This window comes from Podarcis vaucheri (assembly GCF_965113315.1).
Source record: "Podarcis vaucheri genome assembly, chromosome: 9".
Taxonomy (NCBI): Eukaryota; Metazoa; Chordata; class Lepidosauria; order Squamata; family Lacertidae; genus Podarcis; species Podarcis vaucheri.
This window is the reverse complement of record NC_138767.1, coordinates 56,924,310-56,942,500: the sequence shown is the minus strand read 5'-3', so window position 1 is coordinate 56,942,500 and position 18,191 is coordinate 56,924,310. Positions and strand designations below refer to the sequence as shown.

The 18,191-nt window shown below is 42.8% G+C and overlaps 1 protein-coding gene across 2 annotated transcripts in view; it reads left to right on the top strand.

Moving 5' to 3' along the window:
• The window catches only part of SGCZ (sarcoglycan zeta), a 565,484-nt gene extending 547,615 nt beyond the window's left edge, over positions 1 to 17,869 (top strand). For both annotated transcript variants that reach the window (XM_082238280.1, XM_082238279.1), the window contains 3 exons: positions 1,227 to 1,299; positions 12,117 to 12,240; positions 15,677 to 17,869. In XM_082238280.1, coding sequence (XP_082094406.1) covers positions 1,227 to 1,299; positions 12,117 to 12,240; positions 15,677 to 15,877 — 398 coding nt within the window. In that variant the 3' untranslated portion in view covers positions 15,878 to 17,869. The remainder of the gene's footprint in view (positions 1 to 1,226; positions 1,300 to 12,116; positions 12,241 to 15,676) is intronic.
• Positions 17,870 to 18,191: the final 322 nt, after the last annotated feature.

Genomic DNA, 18,191 nt, shown 5'->3' with positions numbered 1-18,191 from the left:
TTTATGGATGATCCCTCCATGTCCATGATTATGCTGTTTAAGAGAGTACATCACTGGTCCTCTAGTTAACACATTGCTGCCCAATATTGAAAGCTGAGAGTTTGAACTAATAAATAGCTGCTGTCACTCCCCTTCTACGACTTGTGATCTTGTTTTGTAAAAAAAAATCCAAAAAGCTTTGTTTTCAAATGTTGACCAGTTTTTAGCTAATTATTATTTATTTAAGGCATGTGTATATCGCTTAATAGTTAGTATTTCTAAGCCATGTACCAGAATAAATAAATAAACTGTATAGAGAATAAAACAATAAAAATAATCATGAAACCAGACACAAATCTGAATGCTACCTTAAGATGAAGGGATGGGAGCTGGAATCCAGTAGCCTCTGGAGGGAACCACTTTGGCCATATAGAATAAAATAATTTATAAAAAATATATATCATCTTGAATAATTCATTATATCCTGAAGCATTGCATAAGATACTGGAGATCTAGACTAGAGGTGGCTGTCTAAGATCTGGGATATTATACTCATATGCATCTGGAGAAGGGAAACATAAATTGGTCATTAGGGGAAATTTGGCATTTTTGTATGGAAGCTCTGCTGGACAGAAGAAGCACTCCTCTTTACACAAGTGCTGGTCCATTTCCTTTTCTGGACAAGGCAGATGCATAAGCACACTCCTTTAAGCATGGAACTTCTGCCACTGTAGATATGAATGAGGCAGCAGCAGCACCCCAACCTGAAGATCAGGACCTTTGCTCCCAGTGCCACCAATCAAATCTTTTTCATATATCACATTTTCTTTAAAACATGAAACCCTTCTAGAACAGTGCTCCTCAGCTATGGGCCCCGAGATATTGTTGCACTACCCATCATACCCAGCCAGCTTAACCAATGGTCAGCGATGACGATAAGAGTCCAGCAGGGCTTTAATTTTTCAGCCGCAGCTCACCAAAACTCACTTCTGGCACCTCCCAGGTGGAAGACTAAGGAAGGTGTTCCTGGTGAATTCTGGCACCTCTTTTTCTAGGGGGAAAAATAGCACTGGAAGCATTCTTCTAGAGCCAGTCTAATTTGAAGAAACCTCACCAACAGTAACGTGCTGAAACATTAAACAAATCAGTTCAACGAAATGCTTTTGTTTGAGGAATGTAATACATTGAAACTGTGATCTTCACATAGAATATAACCATCCTGTATCCTATTTATGTATTTATTTTAGGCACAGAAGGGGCTGTATTTGAGCACTCTGTGGAGACTCCCCATATCAGAGCAGATCCATCCCAAGACCTCAAGTAGGTGTTTCGAAAGCATTGATTTCAGTTTTATTTGGCAAGTTATCCATAGACCAGCTATGCTCTAAAACGCTTTTAAAGTAAGTTATATTGTTCATTAATCTGACTATAGCATTTGTGTACTCCTCACCCATAAACAAAACTTTCAAGTATTTCGCCTACAAATGAAGAATCAAAATTAATCTTAGACCTTTTCACAAAAGCATCTTCCATTTGACATGTATCTGTGCCTTGTCTGAAGCTGTGATGGGTCAGGATTCATTCATTGTTAAATGGGGTTTGTAGAGCACTCCTGTCCCTCTGAAAACTGAGTTTTTGTTCTTATTATGAGCCTTCAGGGTGTGCAAGCCACAAATGTCCGGGAAGGGTTGGCATGCTGTGGTTTGCCCTTGAAAACTATGTTCGCCTTTTGCTCATTTTCTCTCTCTCTTGAGCCATATTTGTCCTTCACTTTCCTATGAATCTATCCTTCCAAGGTTATTCAAAGGCTGCAATCCAAACAAAAAATCCACTCACTCCTGATGTCAGTGAAACAATACTACATTTACCGGCCAGTCACTCTTGTGGTTTTTGTCTCTTTCCCAAATATCAGAGTTTTTTTTATATAAAAAAGATCGAATCCTAAAACTTCCAGGGAGTCTGTAAGTCAAACTAAGATTTATTTATTTTTTAATGAAAATGACTTCCCTGTTGAAGCCTTAGATATGTTTAGATGTGGCTGTGCTGCTGAGCCCTGATCAATATTTTTCTGAAAAGGCAAAGAGATTAAATGTAAGCCTAAAACAAACAGTTGTGTCTCAGTATAAGGTTCTTTCTTCTTCTGTTTTTTGGGATCATTTCCATCTCAGAACGTGTCACAGAGGTTGTGGTAAGGTTGATGTCCCCTTCTCTTTCCAAAGCAGATTTGGGTGTTTCACGCACATTAGACTCAAGAGATGGACTCAAGTACTTCAACAAGGGAGTGCAGTCGTCAATCTGGAACCATTGTAAAATGAGCATTTTAACTTGGGCAGAAATCAGATGAGATCCCTTGTTGAACACATTGCCCTAAAGCAGGCTTCCTCAACCTCTGCCCTCCAGATGTTTTTGGCCTACAACTCCCATGATCCCAAGCTAGCAGGACCAGTGGTCAGGGATGATGGGAAATGTAGTCTCAAAACATCCTGGAGGGCCGAGGTTGAGGACACCTACCCTAAAGGATAACTCTAGCTGTGATGGGGCAACATCTCCTTACTCTGATGGAGCACCACTTCCTGTTTCCTATCCAGAAGTCAAGAGGTGTGTGTGAGGAAACCCTAGAAAAGATATGAGGAGAGAAGCACCTGAAACAACCAGTAGCAGACTGGTTGTGGTAACAGGAGGAAGGCAGATATTTTGCCACTCCTCTATACCATCAACCATGAAATCTTATTAGACCAACTTTGCTGGTTGGAGAAAAGGGCACAGTGTTATGGTGGTCCTACTCTACCTGAGGCTAAGTTTCAGAGGGTTGCACTGAGGGACTTTTGCTTGACTCCATGGCAGTTCAGCTGTGGGATTCCACAAGGGTCAGTCTTAGCCCTCTAGTCAACGTCTGTGTGAAGCCACTATGTGACGTCATCTGGAAGTATGGAATCAGCCATCACCAGCAAACTGATGGCGCCCAGATCTACTCCACTTTCTCAGAGGAGGACAGGCAGCAGAGGCGGCCTTGGGGGAGCTTGACCAGTTTGGTTGCACTCCCTGCAGGAGACACCTCAACTATGAAGTAGAATGGAAGGTCAGAGGCAGAGGGTGCAGAACTTTGGCATTGCGCAAGGTGCCGCTGAAATTTGAGACACCAAGGTCCATCACTGTAGGCAGAACCTGTGCCAGTGTCTGGTCATCATAAACTAAAACCTTTTTTGAATATGTTTTTTAAATAAAATAATATTTTTATTCTTTTATTATTATAAGTTGCATCCAAAATTCATGAATGGCAAAATGGGGTAGGCTGTTTTACCAAATAGGGGAGGTCTGAAATTCTCCAACAGTTCAGGAGGAGCTTGAAAGAAAGAAATCTTTTTGGATCAATTTCAGTTGAGCCCTATTAATTTTGCATCCCTTTTTGCACCTCACTTTGGAGCCTCTCCATCATGAGGTTATATTGAAATGTTTTTTTTTAAACAAACAAATCTGTTTGTCTTATTTTACTTGCATAATGTTATATCTAGTACATTTAATAATATAAAATTTAAAATTTTTGAGAGGTTTACAGTACAGTCCTGTATGTGTTCCATAGAGTTCACTGGTGTTTACTCCTAGATAAGTAGGTTCGGATTGCAACTTCCATGTGTAAAACTTTGTTTAAACAGGTTTTTTTTTATTATCCACATAAATAACTTTATTCTTATTCTTAAGCATTTTTCAGATTTAGGAAATTAATTCAGCTGCCTTGATAAATGTTAGCAGTATCAATTACCAAATCTAATCTGAAAAATAAAAATCATATTCTAAACATTTATGAACAAGGTTCTCATACTCTGAACATTCCCCCATAGTTTGGGATGTTTACATTTTGTTCCTTCTAAATCATTTTTAAATTCCCTTGCTAGTCAACCATTCAGCTCAGACAAGATAAAATCTACCCAAGTTAATCTTTTGCTAGCAAGATTTTGCTGCCTGTAGCCATTTTTGAGAGTTTATAAACCCTGTTACATGATCCCTGGCCCAAGAAAGCTTAGCTGAACCTGAGGCTCATTAGAAGGAACAAGCAGGACAAAAGGATCATATTTTACAAACAGTAAAATGAATTACATCTGTATAACTGAATTACACCTGTATAATTTATTTGTCAGACTCCAGTTGCCACGTTTTGTCCGAAAGAGCCCAGCTAAACTAAGGAGAGTATAAACCCCAAAATATTTATTTTAAATATGACAGCAACACAGTTTGTCCAGGTAGTCATTAAGAAACAAACAGCTTCTATACACAATCAAAGACCACTGTGGTTATCTGCAGAAATCTATGCCCTCAATCAACTTCTTAATAAGGGGGACAAATTGCTTTGTTGTTGTCCTGCACCTCTGCGGAGAACTCGAAAATCAAATTTAATAGCTTCCTTCCCCCTTTTATCATCAAGGCTACAGTAAGATTGACTATAAGCTAATCCTGAAAGCCAACACTGGGCATAATGAGATGGAAAATTGATCAAGCGACAAGGAGCCGACAAGGATAGTGGGATCCCCTTTTAATTCTGATCTGTATTGAAGACCCACAATCCTGCACAAGACCACTGTGGTTATCTGCAGAAATCTATGCCCTCAATCAACTTCTTAATAAGGGGGGCAAATTGCTTTGTTGTTGTCCTGCACCTCTGGGGAGAACTCGAAAATCAAATTTAATAGCTTCCTTCCCCCTTTTATCATCAAGGCTACAGTAAGATTGACTATAAGCTAATCCTGAAAGCCAACACTGGGCATAATGAGATGGAAAATTGATCAAGCGACAAGGAGCCGACAAGGATAGTGGGATCCCCTTTTAATTCTGATCTGTATTGAAGACCCACAAATCCTGCACAATAGTTTTGTGTTTTCTACAAAGCTGCAACCGCATGGCATCAGCAGGAGCAGTTCTCGAAAAAGACAGAGGGAGTAAGAGAAAAGCACTAACATAGCAGGACATCCTTTCATTAAAAGCTTGAGCCACAAAGAGGCCAAACGCAATCCCCCCCCCGCTGCCCTTAAACACAGATACAGAACTTTAAAAGATTTGATTTGAAGCTATGAAGGCACATGTTAATGTGATCTACTTTCAGTGCAGGAGGAAGCCTCACAAAGCAGCCATCAACATAAATTATATAGGGTAGATCTTGGTGCATTTGTGCTTTTGTATGTTAATGTGAATATGGGAGCTTGTAAATGGCAACATACGCAGCAACAGCAGCACCGAGAACAGTGCACCAAACAGGAAGTGTCTGTCGGGGCTGATGGTTTAGAGGCAGGTAAGTGGCCAGGTGGTGCCCAGGTGGCCTAAGAACCATAGAGGAGGGGCAGGGAACCTTTTTCAGCCTGAGCACCATAGGCTTAGCAGTAGGTGAGGCCAGAGGCAAAAGTAAGTGGACCAACTAATTTTGATTTCACCGCATTGTGACCATGACATGCTGTAACCAGACAAAAACACTCAAGTGGGATGCAACTCGGGGCCAATGGAGCATGGGGCTGTAAAGGAGGGTTGATCCTGGAAGAGGCCTGAGGCCTGGAAGGCTGTATTCACATCCCTGAGGTTCCATAGAGGCAGGCCATAATTAGAAACTTTGCAGAGCTTTGGTGGCCCTTGGAGTCACTTTACTCCTTTGGAAATGATAGCTGAAATCCCTGTCCTCAGGAAGCAACTCAACCAAACTCTCATGGTTGCTAGAGAATAAGGCATCTGGGTCCTACAGCTAATATCCCCATTAGAGAGGCATGTTGTTTGTTGTTTAGTCGTGTCCGTCTCTTCGTGACCCCATGGACCAGAGCACACCAGGCACTCCTGTCTTCCACTGCCTCCCGCAGTTTGGTCAAACTCATGCTGGTAGCTTCGAGAACACTATCCAACCATCTCGTCCTCTGTCGTCCCCTTCTCCTTGTGCCCTCCACCTTTCCCAACATCAGGGTCTTTCCCAGGGAGTCTTCTCATGAGGTGGCCAAAGTATTGGAGCCTCAACTTCAGGATCTGTCCTTCCAGTGAGCACTCAGGGCTGATTTCCTTAAGAATAGATAGGTTTGTTCTTCTTGCAGTCCATGGGACGCTCAAGAGTCTCTTCCAGCACCATAATTCAAAAGCATCAATTCTTCGGCGATCAGCCTTCTTTATGGTCCAGCTCTCACTTCCATACATCACTACTGGGAAAACCATAGCTTTAACTATACGGACCTTTGTTGGCAAGGTGATGTCTCTGAGGCATAGACATGTGCAAACCTTTAAGTCATTATCCATAGGAAATGGGACCTGGTGGTCACAAACACTCCTTGACTATCTTGAAATATGACAGGCACAGGAAAACCCTGGATCCACACATGAGAATTGCAAGGAAAAATTATCTGCCCTTGTATAACTTTTGAATGCAATTTCCTTCATTAAAAAGGAATGCAGTTTACTTTGTTATTTCATATGTTTTAAAAGTTTGCTTCATTTATTAATCAAGAGATCTATGGAAAACTGAACAGTGTGAGATTAGGCGAGAGCAGGAGATGTCTGCCCACATCCCCCTCCTCTCAAAATGCCAAATTATCTGGACAACTTGTTCCTGACTCTGGGCCAGAGGTACTGTATCATTTGTTTCCAACCCTGCAGACCTCACCAGTCCAGTCCAGGGCTGAGACAAGTCCTTCCAGATCACAGCCAGTGGCGAAGCTCCATGCTCTGCTACCAGGGGCAGAGAGCAGGTGGGTGCATAGCTGGCATCCCCCAGGGGCATGACGTGCATCCTGGGGGTGTGGCAGGCTGCCCGCAGGGGTATGGCGCGCATCCTGGGGGCACGGCGCACCACCTGTGGGGGCATGACGCCCAGTGCGTGGAGGGGCCACTGCAATGGCACCCTACCCACCCTACCGTTCCTCTGCCAGTGATCATAGCTTTAGGTGTGTCATCCAAACAAACCTTGGAAGGGATCATTTCTCCCCCTATAGCTCTGAGGGTCCAAAGTAGTAAGCCGCTGTTACCCTAACCTCTGTTTGCTGTTAAATCCATCCCCATACTACACTGTCATTTACAACCATCTATTTAAACTGACACCAGTCAGGCCAATCTAGGATTAGCACAGTATCGTGTAGGCAAAAAAAACCCCACACTTTCCCCAGGCCAATAAGGTTTACAGATTATTTTTATTAGTATTAAAAATAAATAAAATAAACTCCTGGTTCTCCTATGTATTCGACCTCCATTCAGTGAAGCCTTCTCTCACACCCATGGCAAGCAGATGTTACTGGTGCCTGCATCCCTATCTCACCCCTGTCACCCACTCATGTACCCCATGTGCAGAGTAACAGGGGGATCATGCACTGATGCAGAAGAGAGGGAAAACATGTAATAACTGGAGGATGTAGCAAAGTGCACAAGCCCAGTGCTATGCTCAAAATTCTGAAATAAAAAATCAGCACAGTGGATAATTCCCAGTACATCCATTCCACTTTTGAAACAACAAGAGGTCACTCAGAACACCAACATACATAGATAATGGAGAATGATGTGGCAGTATCCCTGTTCTGGGTGGCATTGTTCCCAGGAGAGCATCTTATTCAACCACCTCCAATATAGGTTCTCTGTGCGTGAAGGATTTGTTGCAGGTCACCGTGGTCTTCTTCCTCTCCTCCCCTGGTTCCTCCTCAAACAATGGATTCCGCTTCTATTCATATATAACACATCTGTTCTATGTGTCACAAGTTTTCAAACTGCCCTTCATTTAATTCTGCTACCTTTCTCCTCTGATCTCTCCCCACCCCAGTGTTATCACTACAAAACCTCTCCTTAACTTACAATACATAACAACGACATTTTCAAAGGCTCTTGAGATGTCATTTTATCTTTAGATTTCACTCCCGCCTTGGCAACAAACTACATTGTAACGCCAGACACTATTGCTTAATGCGCACACACTTCACCTATCTTTCTAGACTTGTTAACATCAAAGTAGTCAATTATTTTCTATGATTCCTGGTAGAATAAGGAAAACTAGCTATGCCAAAAATAATGGAATGTTCCGTTCAATTAGAGTCTAGCTAGGAGATGTCTAGGACTTAATGAGAGCTTTAGGATTGATAATAAGGTAACTGACATGCTCTGCATGAAATAATATGAAGTTAAGTCATAAATTCAATACTGCCGTATTTCTGAATTGGAGCTGGGGCTGTAATGATCTTTCCTGGTTTAAGAGCCAAACAGTTGAAAAGATGCATGGGAGAGGCAGTGCAATTTGGAGGGGAGAGGTAGCAGTTGGGGAATGTTTGCTTTACCCTGATTCCTCCCATTGATTCTCCCCTGCATGCCTTGACCATAGCTGCTTTTCCTCTAGCTGCATTTGAGAAATCCATATCCAAGAAACCCAGTTTCATGGAGGGGAGGGGACCAGGTGTTGCAGGAGAAATGCAATAAATGAGGGAAAGTGAAACACCTTTCCCCATTCATTAGATACCCAAAGCTTGAAAATGAATGACTTACTCATGCCCTGGTCTTTCCCTTTGAGTGTTCATTTTTTATGCTACCTTTTTCCCTTTTGCAATAATGAACCCAAACCAGGGCCAATCTACATCCTATGTAGCTGCCGCTGAGACTCCTTTTCCCATGTTTTGGGACATTTATGCTTTACCCAGAGATATGAAAGTATTCACCGCCACCTCCATCTCTTTATAGTGCCAGAGGTAGAGCAACCTCCCCCTCTTTGCTAAGGAATCTTACTGACCCCACTGACCCCTTTGCTGGCTTGTCAGTTGTGGAGAGTTGCTGGTCCCACCACCTGAAACCTCAGAACTCTTTGAACTGGGCAGATTCCCTAACTCACCTGCATGCAAGCTAGCAGAATCTTTGAATCCCACCATACTGAAACATAGAATCTGGGTATAGTTGCCTTGTAGGTTCAGGCAAAGCAAGATTGTCCAGCAAGGTAAAACTCCACTTCCTAAATTTCCAAACCCTTATCACATCATGCTAGTGATATAGCTCCTTTTAATTCAGTTCTAAGGCTATAAGAGCAAAAAAAACCTGAAAGTACCTCCATTCTCTTTCTGGATAATTCTTAACTTGCTTTTGAATGCTGAGTAACCATCTTAGATCAATTGTCTTCTGCCTCTTGAGACTCCTGGCTTGAGTTGAAGTCACTCAGTTCCAAGTACCATTTTAGTTTTCCTCATCAGCTGGGCTTTTTTTTCAGCTGGAACTCGTGGGACTGAGTTCCGGCTCTCAGGTGGGCACCATTGCCATTATAAGAGAACAAGGGAGACGTTCATGGTGAGTCCTGCACCTCTTTTTCTAGAAATTTAGCAGTAGTTGTTGGTGACATTTTACTTGATCATAGGGTGGTTTGACTTGTGCTCCTGTGCATGCATGCACACACACACACACACACGCTTCTCTCAAGTAGGCCTAGGAAGGCAAGTGGAATATGATTAGCAAGCCTCAGAGAGGTTTCTTTGAAGGTGCAGCTGCAACTCTTTTCTCCTGATCCACAACCAATGAAAGTTCCTAGTGGTAAACATTTATACTGGTTCATTGTGTTGACACAATAGGCGATAAGAAACCTTAGTCTCTTACAGCAAGTTTAGGATTGTGGTATATATTCCAGGCATGTCCCCATCAAATTTAAGTGCTTTCCAGTCCCTGTGGTTTCAGGGGCGAGGTTAAGCACCTTTTAACGTCTCTTTGTCTGCAACCAAAGGATCTGAAATGTCCTTAACTTTGGGTAGATGGTGCCCATTATTTTTAACCATGCTTTTAACTTAGTGGTGGTGTCTGAAATGAAATCTTTTTACAGAGAAGCTATTTTGCCTCCACGGCAAGTAGTATTTTTTTTAAAAAATAATAATAATCAAACCACACTTATTTTAAATTTCCTGTACAGTAGAGCAGCATGTAGAAATTTTAGCCCATTTTATTATATAGTTGCATACCTTCCTGTTGCCTAAGGGAGGGCTGGGAATAAAACACTGCATTGGTAGCAGTGAAGTAAGTATCGTTATGACAAGGAATTTATTCTCTGAAAGGAAAGCAGGTTCTCAGACTGTTCAAAAGAGAAGTTTCCTGGAATTTAAACCATGCCCTTTTCTTTAGAGACAAGGATATCTAAAAGAGAATACTGTAGTAGCTCCATGGAAAATGCTGCACTTTTAGAAAGCATATAACAAATATTTCTGAAGTTCCACTGATTTTAATGAGAGGGGTTACATGTGAAACCAATAGATTTGAAAGTACTTCACTTTTGGCTTGAGATTATTAGTTTTTCCATATCAAGACCTGGAAACCAGTTTTGGGGACTCGTAATGGTTGTTTCAAAACAAAATATGAGCAGTGAAATTCTTGTTTGTCTCAAAATTTTAGAATGCTCTCACCAGAGTGGCCTAACTGATTAATACTTTGCTGTTCTTTTGGTTTCAGGAAAAAACATTTCTGTTTTCCTAGGCCTTTTAGACACAATTTAACTCACACTATTTGTTTTTATCTGGCTTTTAAGGTCTCACTGCCGTTGTAGTTCCTGCATTCTCTTATTGTCCACCATTTGTTTTATTTATTTGTTATGTTCACTGGTAGTCTGAGAACTGGGAGATGGTACTTTCTTCTTCTATAAACCACCCTGGGGATTCTTACTGAAGGGCAGCATAGAAATATCTAAAACAAAATTAATAAAATAAAACCTGGGCCGGGGGAGAGTCCCACCGGTAGATAATGAGGCAGCAAAATTTGTTCTGGGGGCAAGAGACTGAATTTGGATTGTTATTTTTCTGACTGTGCTGATTATGCATAAAAATGAAGTTAAGAAGGTCATATTGCTGAATTTGAAGAGGAAAAAAATGGCTATAGGTTTTATCGAAGTGCAAAGGCCTTGCAGAAACATGTAGCCCAGTTACTTGAAATTTGCTTACGGATAGATGTAGATATGAACATTTTCATGTGAGATGAACATATGAGAAGCTTCTTATGTGTCAACTTCATAAGGTGAGAGAGCTTTTCATATGCACCTCACAACATAGATTCAACCAAGCCTGCTTGCAGCCTTTGCACAGTTGTGCACTGTGAAAACAGCATGCTGAACTAGATAGGCCTTTGACTTGATCCAGCAGGGCTGGAGGTTTTTTGTTCTAATGCTCATGTTCTTAAGCTAAGGGGAAAGTTCACAAAGAGCAGACAAAACATCAAAGTAGTTACAAATTCTGAGCTTGACGTCTGCAGGTGAGTCCTGCTGTCAGTTAACAAAACCACATGCATCACATGATCCCTTGCAGAAGGTGTGCAAGTCTAGCTTTGTAAACTAACTGGATGGAAGACCGTTTCAGAGCCTCTCTGAACTCCTCAGAAAAAATAAAGAGTAATAAACTGTAAATTCTGAGCTTCCAGTCATGGTGGAAGAATTGTAATGATCATGCAAATAATGCACGATGTGAATCCATACAAAGTCTTGATTGACAGGCCACCACCGGCTGTAGGAAGCTAAAGCCATATTGTCAGACTTCAGGCTGTACATATTGTTTGTTGATGGTTTTCATTTGCCTTCTTTTACAGAATCACATATTTAAGACCCTCCTAGCATGATAGCCACCAGTCATGGTGACAGTGAAACAATCATATGATAGGCTGCAGGCATAAATCATTAGCACTTCTGGGGTAGGGTGGTAGAATTAACTTTGAAAAGATGCAGTACAAATATTTGAATGTAGATTTGTCATCTGCTATCACTCCTCGCCTCCTTGGCACAAGCAGAAAGCAACCCACCACCTGGTGGTCATAAAACCAGGCTCTTACATGAGACAGTAACCCCTTTTCAACGTAATAATTTGTTATCTATAACACAAACATTCACTAAGAGGTGTATGCATGTACGTGTATTTATGTGCATATAGAAATATGTGGTTCCAGAAGTAAATGCCGTGTGTTCCAAAAACAGCTCTGAACTGAGATCTAAAGGAATATGAATATTGTAAGAACTGACATTTTTCATCTTGAAAATGAATTTTTCCAAAAAGCAGGGGAGTCAGTGGAAGTTTTATTTTTACATTGTCTTAGGGAAAAGATTTTACCTATGCTGTTGGGTGATATGTGCAAAGCATAATCATTTAAGACTTTTCCCCCTTTCCCTCTCTCTCTCCTTTTTTTCAAAAACACACTTTCAGGCTCGAATCGCCAACTAGATCTTTGATAATGGAAGCTCCCAAGGGAATACAAGTGAGTGCGGCTGCAGGGGACTTAAAAGCTACCTGTAGAAAAGAACTACACCTGCAGTCCACAGAAGGGGAGGTAAGTCTGATAGGAGCACCATGACACAAAACACAGATGTAGGAAACACAACTCAAATGGTGCTCTGTTAGCCAGATCATCCCTACCACATACTTGTGTCAGCATGAAAAGATTACATCGGGAATCGTAGCATTTAACAGTGCAGCTCAAGGTTGTCAATACAATTTATGGCAAATGTGGCTCAAACACAGAGAAAAGCTTCAGATATTACAAGCGAGCTTTCCTAGTAGACTCTGGAAGAGACCGTGCAGGTGGCTGACATCCCTTCCTTTTACCATCAGAAGATACCCAAAGTTAAACAGTCATGGTTTAATTACTGGATTTCCTTTTCAGAATTGAATTACTTCCATTTTCATTTGTTTTTTAATTGCAAACCACCTTGTGAGCCATTATGGCGGAGAGGTGGTCTAGAAATGCATTAAATTATTAAGTCAGGAAAGAGATGTGATTTAAAAGGGCATATACACAGCTCAATGACACATTACATGAGATTTGTACCTCCATTCCCAATGTACCGTATTTTTCGCCCTATAAGACACACTTTCCCCCCTCCAAAAATGAAGGGGAAATGTGTGTGCGTCCTAAGGGGCGAATGCAGGCTTTCACTGAAGCCTGGAGAGCGAGGGGGGTCAGTGCGCACTGACCCCTCTCGCTCTCCAGGCTTCAGGAAGCTATCCGCTAGCTGTGGGAGAACCAGCTCTCCCAGGGCTAGCGGAGAGCTTGCCAGCACCCAGAAGCTTGGGGCGCGCTGAGCTCCGCAAGCCCCAAGCTTCGGGATTAGCGCAGCGGTCCGCTAGCCCTGGGAGAGCCGCGCAGCTCTCCCATGGCTAGCGAACTGCTTGCCGGCACCCAGAAGCTTGGGGCGCGCTGAGCTCCGCACGCCCCAAGCTTCGGGATTAGCGCAGTGGTCCGCTAGCCCTGGGAGAGCCGCGCGGCTCTCCCATGGCTAGCGGAGACCTTGCTGGCACCCAGAAGCTTGGGGCGCGCTGAGCTCCGCACGCCCCAAGCTTCGGGATTAGCGCAGCGCACCTGGGGGAAAATAATTTTTCCCCCCTTTAGTTCCCCCCAAAAAAACTAGGTGCGTCCTATGGGCCGGTGTGTCCTATGGGGCAAAAAATATGGTATGCAGTATGCATCGATAGTGATCATATCCACATCATACATTTAAAACACTCTGCTACCACGTTGACAGTCGTGGCTTTTCCCAATGGGCTGAGGCAACCCAGTCAGATGAACAGGGTCCAAGTAGCTCTATGATGTCCTAAGACCTTTCAGCGTCCTTAACAACCCCAGAATTCTTTAGGTGAAGCTGTGGCTGTTAAAATGGTATAGGAGTGATTTAAGAGTGGATGTGAGCAGCACTGGAGTCATCAACCTCACCTCAGAAATTCCACGTTGGTCAAGGCATTCCTACTGAGGAGTCCTTCCCAATCATAACCCAGCCCTACCAATCCATGTTGCTCCTTCTGTCACTTCTGTCTTGTGTGGCATGTCTCAGAGCTATTCCCGGCATGATGGCCATGTTTGTGACTTTTCAAGGGCAGGCAATTTTGTTGTCTTCAAAAGAGGCACTGTTGGGAAAGCAAGAGGCAGACGTTGGCAGAATACAGGCAGCAAATGCCTGATGGTCCACATTCAGCTTTGCAGGTCACAAGTCATGCACAGCTGTCTTAATAAATGACTGAAAATTGCACAAACATCATGCTTCCTTTCCTATGTGGCACTGATGACTAGGGGATATTTAAATGAACAGCAAATTCTAAATATTTCAGTGTGCTGTGAATTATACAGTTCTTTTTCACTTTCACGGCTCTTTTCAAACTTCATTATTTTGATACACTAACGTACAAATATAATTGCTACATTAGTGATGAAAAATGCTTAGCTTACCTGCTCCTTCCACTTAGCGGTACTGACAAACAGGCCACAGTTAAATCAAGATCACCAAAAGGAAGAAGTGTTAAAAGGTGCTTTGAAAACTTTGATGACTTGCATGCTATTATATCCCAGCTTTCAGTTTTATATCCATATTTAACTATCGGTCCAAACCACACATGGCATGAAAATAACGATGGTTTGAATTGCTCCAAGAAGTACTTTATAGGTAGCCATTACACTGTCATGGAGTCCCATTGCTTTCCATAGGCTTGAGCTTGAGTCACACTAATGTGTCCCTCGGCAGCTGCTATAATGCAGGAAATACTTAAAGCCTCAGCCTTGTATCAGTATTTAAGCTCAAGAGCTTTTAAAATACTGCTGTCATGCTTTTTACACCATTGTTGCCACTCTGAAGATCGTAAAAGGCATCATTAAAAAAGCTAGCAGCAGTTGTAACAGTAAAACCCATTCTGTTGGTTCTGAGGGCTGTCAGTCTACAGCCCTCCATTGGACTCTCTGCCAGTGAGCAGCCAGCCATTTCAGGATGCTTGCCTGGCCAATGGGAGCTCCATATGCCAATTGGACGTGAGCTTTTTGCTCATATCCGTGGTAACCCTAGAGGTAAGTTATAAAAAGAAGTGAATTCCTGCCATACTCCATAGCAAACTGCATCCAATTTATCCTTACTGGAAATGGGTGAGTCCCCCAATGCTGTCCTCAAATTAATACTAATAATACTTATTATTATTATACCCTGCCCATCTGGCTGGGTTTCCTGAGCCACTCTGGGCAGCTTCCAATAATTACCTTGGAATTGATACAGCTTTCTCCAAAAAGACATTGGTTTGATTTTCAAAGCTTCACTGTCCCCAAATGACACCTCCCAAACTCTCCCCTTTCCCTTCCCTGTCAGGTGGCAGTCATAGGCGTAGCAATACTGGCACAAGAGGAAAGAAGCTGCTCCCTTTCCTTTGTCTCCCTCCACAACACGAGTCAGCTGTTGTGCAACTGCAGTCAGACCTGAGGCTACAGATGCTTCAGCTTACGTTTTTTCAGGTTGCGGACTGCCAAAACCCGGTAGTACTGGAACGGGTTACTTCCAGGTTTCGGCAGTCGCGCATGCACAGAAGCGCTAAATTGTGCTTTGTGCAGACGCATCGAATCGCAACCCGCACAGATCACATTCACAAACCAAGTGTCCACTGTATTGTGCTGGGTTTCCTTTGTTGCACAACCTTTAAACAACTCCTGTGCTAGCGGACAGAGAATGTTCAACCAGGCCCCATGTATTTATCATTCCCTCTATGCCTGATATCCGTAGGTGAGTGTGGTTGCTTTTGCAGCCAAAATGGCACCATCCACACATGATAGGGAGGCATCTATCATATACACCAGGCATGTCCAGCTCCCAAGAGACTGCAATCTACACCCACTATAAAAAACTGGCAGTACCTACCCATTAGATTGACCAAAGTTGTTGAGCTTTTTTTTGGGGGGGGGCAATCAATACACCATGAAAAGAGCTTTACATTCTTTTTTTCTTCTCTTTTCCTCCTAGATATTTTTAAACGCGGACTCAATCCGATTAGGAAATCTACCAGTGGGTACTTTTTCCTCTTCCTCCTCCCCGCCAAGCTCATCAGCAGCTCGACAGACTATCTATGAGCTCTGCGTTTGTCCCAATGGTAAACTTTACCTTTCCCCGGCAGGAGCAGGCTCCACGTGTCAGTCCAGTAGCAACATCTGCTTGTGGAGCTGAAAAGACTCCCGACCCCTCCTCACACCAGAATAGCCTTTTTGTTACTGTCCCTCTGCTTCACAGTTCTGCCCGGTTTCCTTCGTCCCATCATGAAGCTCCGAAACAGCCCACAGAGCATCCTCTTCCAGTGTAAGCAGGAAGACAATGTGGCCTTTTTGTCTGGCTCGTGGACGTAAACGACTGGAAGAAAGAAGGGGGAACAAAAACGGTTGTCTTCATCAGGAAACCTGGATCTTAGTATCACCTTTTGTCCAAAAGGGAGAATAACACAGGTGCCTTTGCTATATATGAAGTGAAGCACATTGTTTTAGATTTTTGCAGGAACTGTAAATGAGAATCTGCACATATATATAAATATATATATAATACATAAATATATATAGATAGATATAGATATAATGCTATACAAATTTTCCCAGAATCAAAAGGCGAGATGAATTGGTATAATAAATAATTCTACTGTCTGAAAGCACAATTTTCATATGCCCATCACTTTTGGATGTAAACTTTTATCCCTGATTTTTAAAACTTTTGGAGCATTGTGTGATGCTTGCTTTGCTAAACAATTAAAATTCAATTCACATTTTAAGCAGCAAGAGACAGAATCCCCGATCGCCAATCCGTTGTTACTGTTTATCTCCTACATCTGGGGTTTTGTAGGAAAAATTCTTTGGACGCACTTAGCAATATAACCTATTCATGTTGAAAACAAGACCCAATTTTAGTTTTGTTCAGTGATTACATAGTGATTATATACAAAGCAATTTCTTTAAACAGTAGCATTCTGGGGTCAACGAATGGTCTGGGTCGGGGGAGAATATACCACTGAAGAAATTCCCATGATGATGTGATGGATAAATGGATGACCAAATAAATATTTTTCTAAAGTTATAGAAGTTTATAATGGAAAAAAGAGCCATGCCTTGAATTGGAGCCCCACAGGTGTACATTGAGTTCTCACATGTGTGGGTTTCCTCATCCATTACAATGGAGACAGGAAATGCATGCGCACACATGAAAATGCCTATAGACCTGCTTCGTCCATTGAAATGAAGTAGAGGAAAGCACTATACAACCCCAAAACAGTGGCAGGTTTGGAGCATAATAGTTGCAGCTAAACAAAGCCATCTGAATTTAGTGCACTGGAATTACTATCACGGTGAAAAAGTGCGGTGACGTTTTCTCTTGTTAGCAGCTATTATCAGATCTTCCCGTGCAATTTCAAAATATAATGACTAGGATTCTGAAATAAATTAAGAAAGTTCATGGGGGGAAATGTTTGGCCCTTGGTCACCCTGGCAGCCATATGCACCCCTAAAAGGGATCTCCAAATGATAGGGAAACCCTCCTGAACCATGTGGGAATGGGGCACTGGGGTACTGCTTGTTGGACCAATTTGGGGCAATTTGTTATCTGCCCCCACCCCAGCAGCTCCAGTTCCATATTTTGAGTGAAGGTGCATATGGCTTCAAGGATGGAGGAGGGGACAGGCAACCTTTTTTCTGTGAACTTGCTTAGCTTGTTTTCAGGATAATTATTATCATTATTAAGGGACGCGGGTGACGCTGTGGGTTAAACCACAGAGCCTAGGACTTGCCGATCAGAAGGTTGGCGGTTCAAATCTCTGCGACGGGGTGAGCTCCCGTTGCTCGGTCCCTGCTTCTGCCAACCTAACAGTTCGAAAGCACGTCAAAGTCCAAGTAGATAAATAGGTACCGCTCTGGCGAGAAGGTAAATGGCGATTCCGTGCGCTGTTCTGGTTCGCCAGAAGCGGCTTAGTCATGCTGGCCACATGAGCCGGAAGCTGTACGCCGGCTCCCTCGGCCAATAAAGCGAGATGAGCGCCGCAACCCCAGAATCGGCCACGACTGGACCTAATGGTCAGGGGTCCCTTTATTATCATCATTATTAAATTTGTATACTGCCCTTCACCCGAAGATCACAGGGCGGTTCACCAAATAAAAACACAAAATGGACACTCACCCCTTCCACCGGGCGGGCGATTGTTGCAGATCCTCACACTTGGTCACCATCCCAGGGCAGTAAAACAGAACGCACATGGTCAGGCAGCCATTGAGGGAATTCCCCTTGGCCACGTAGGTAGCTGGCTCAAGTTCCCGTCAGCTGCTGCAGTTCAAAATTGGCCAATGAGTGGCCTCCTCAGGGGTGGGGCATGCCTTGCTGGCTGAAAAGGCATGGACTGCCTGGGCAGTCGGCGAGGCATAAAAGCCAGAAGCGCCTTTCTACAACATAAAAATAAAAAAATGAGAACACAAAATACATAATAAAAACAAACCAATCTCTCTCCTTCCCA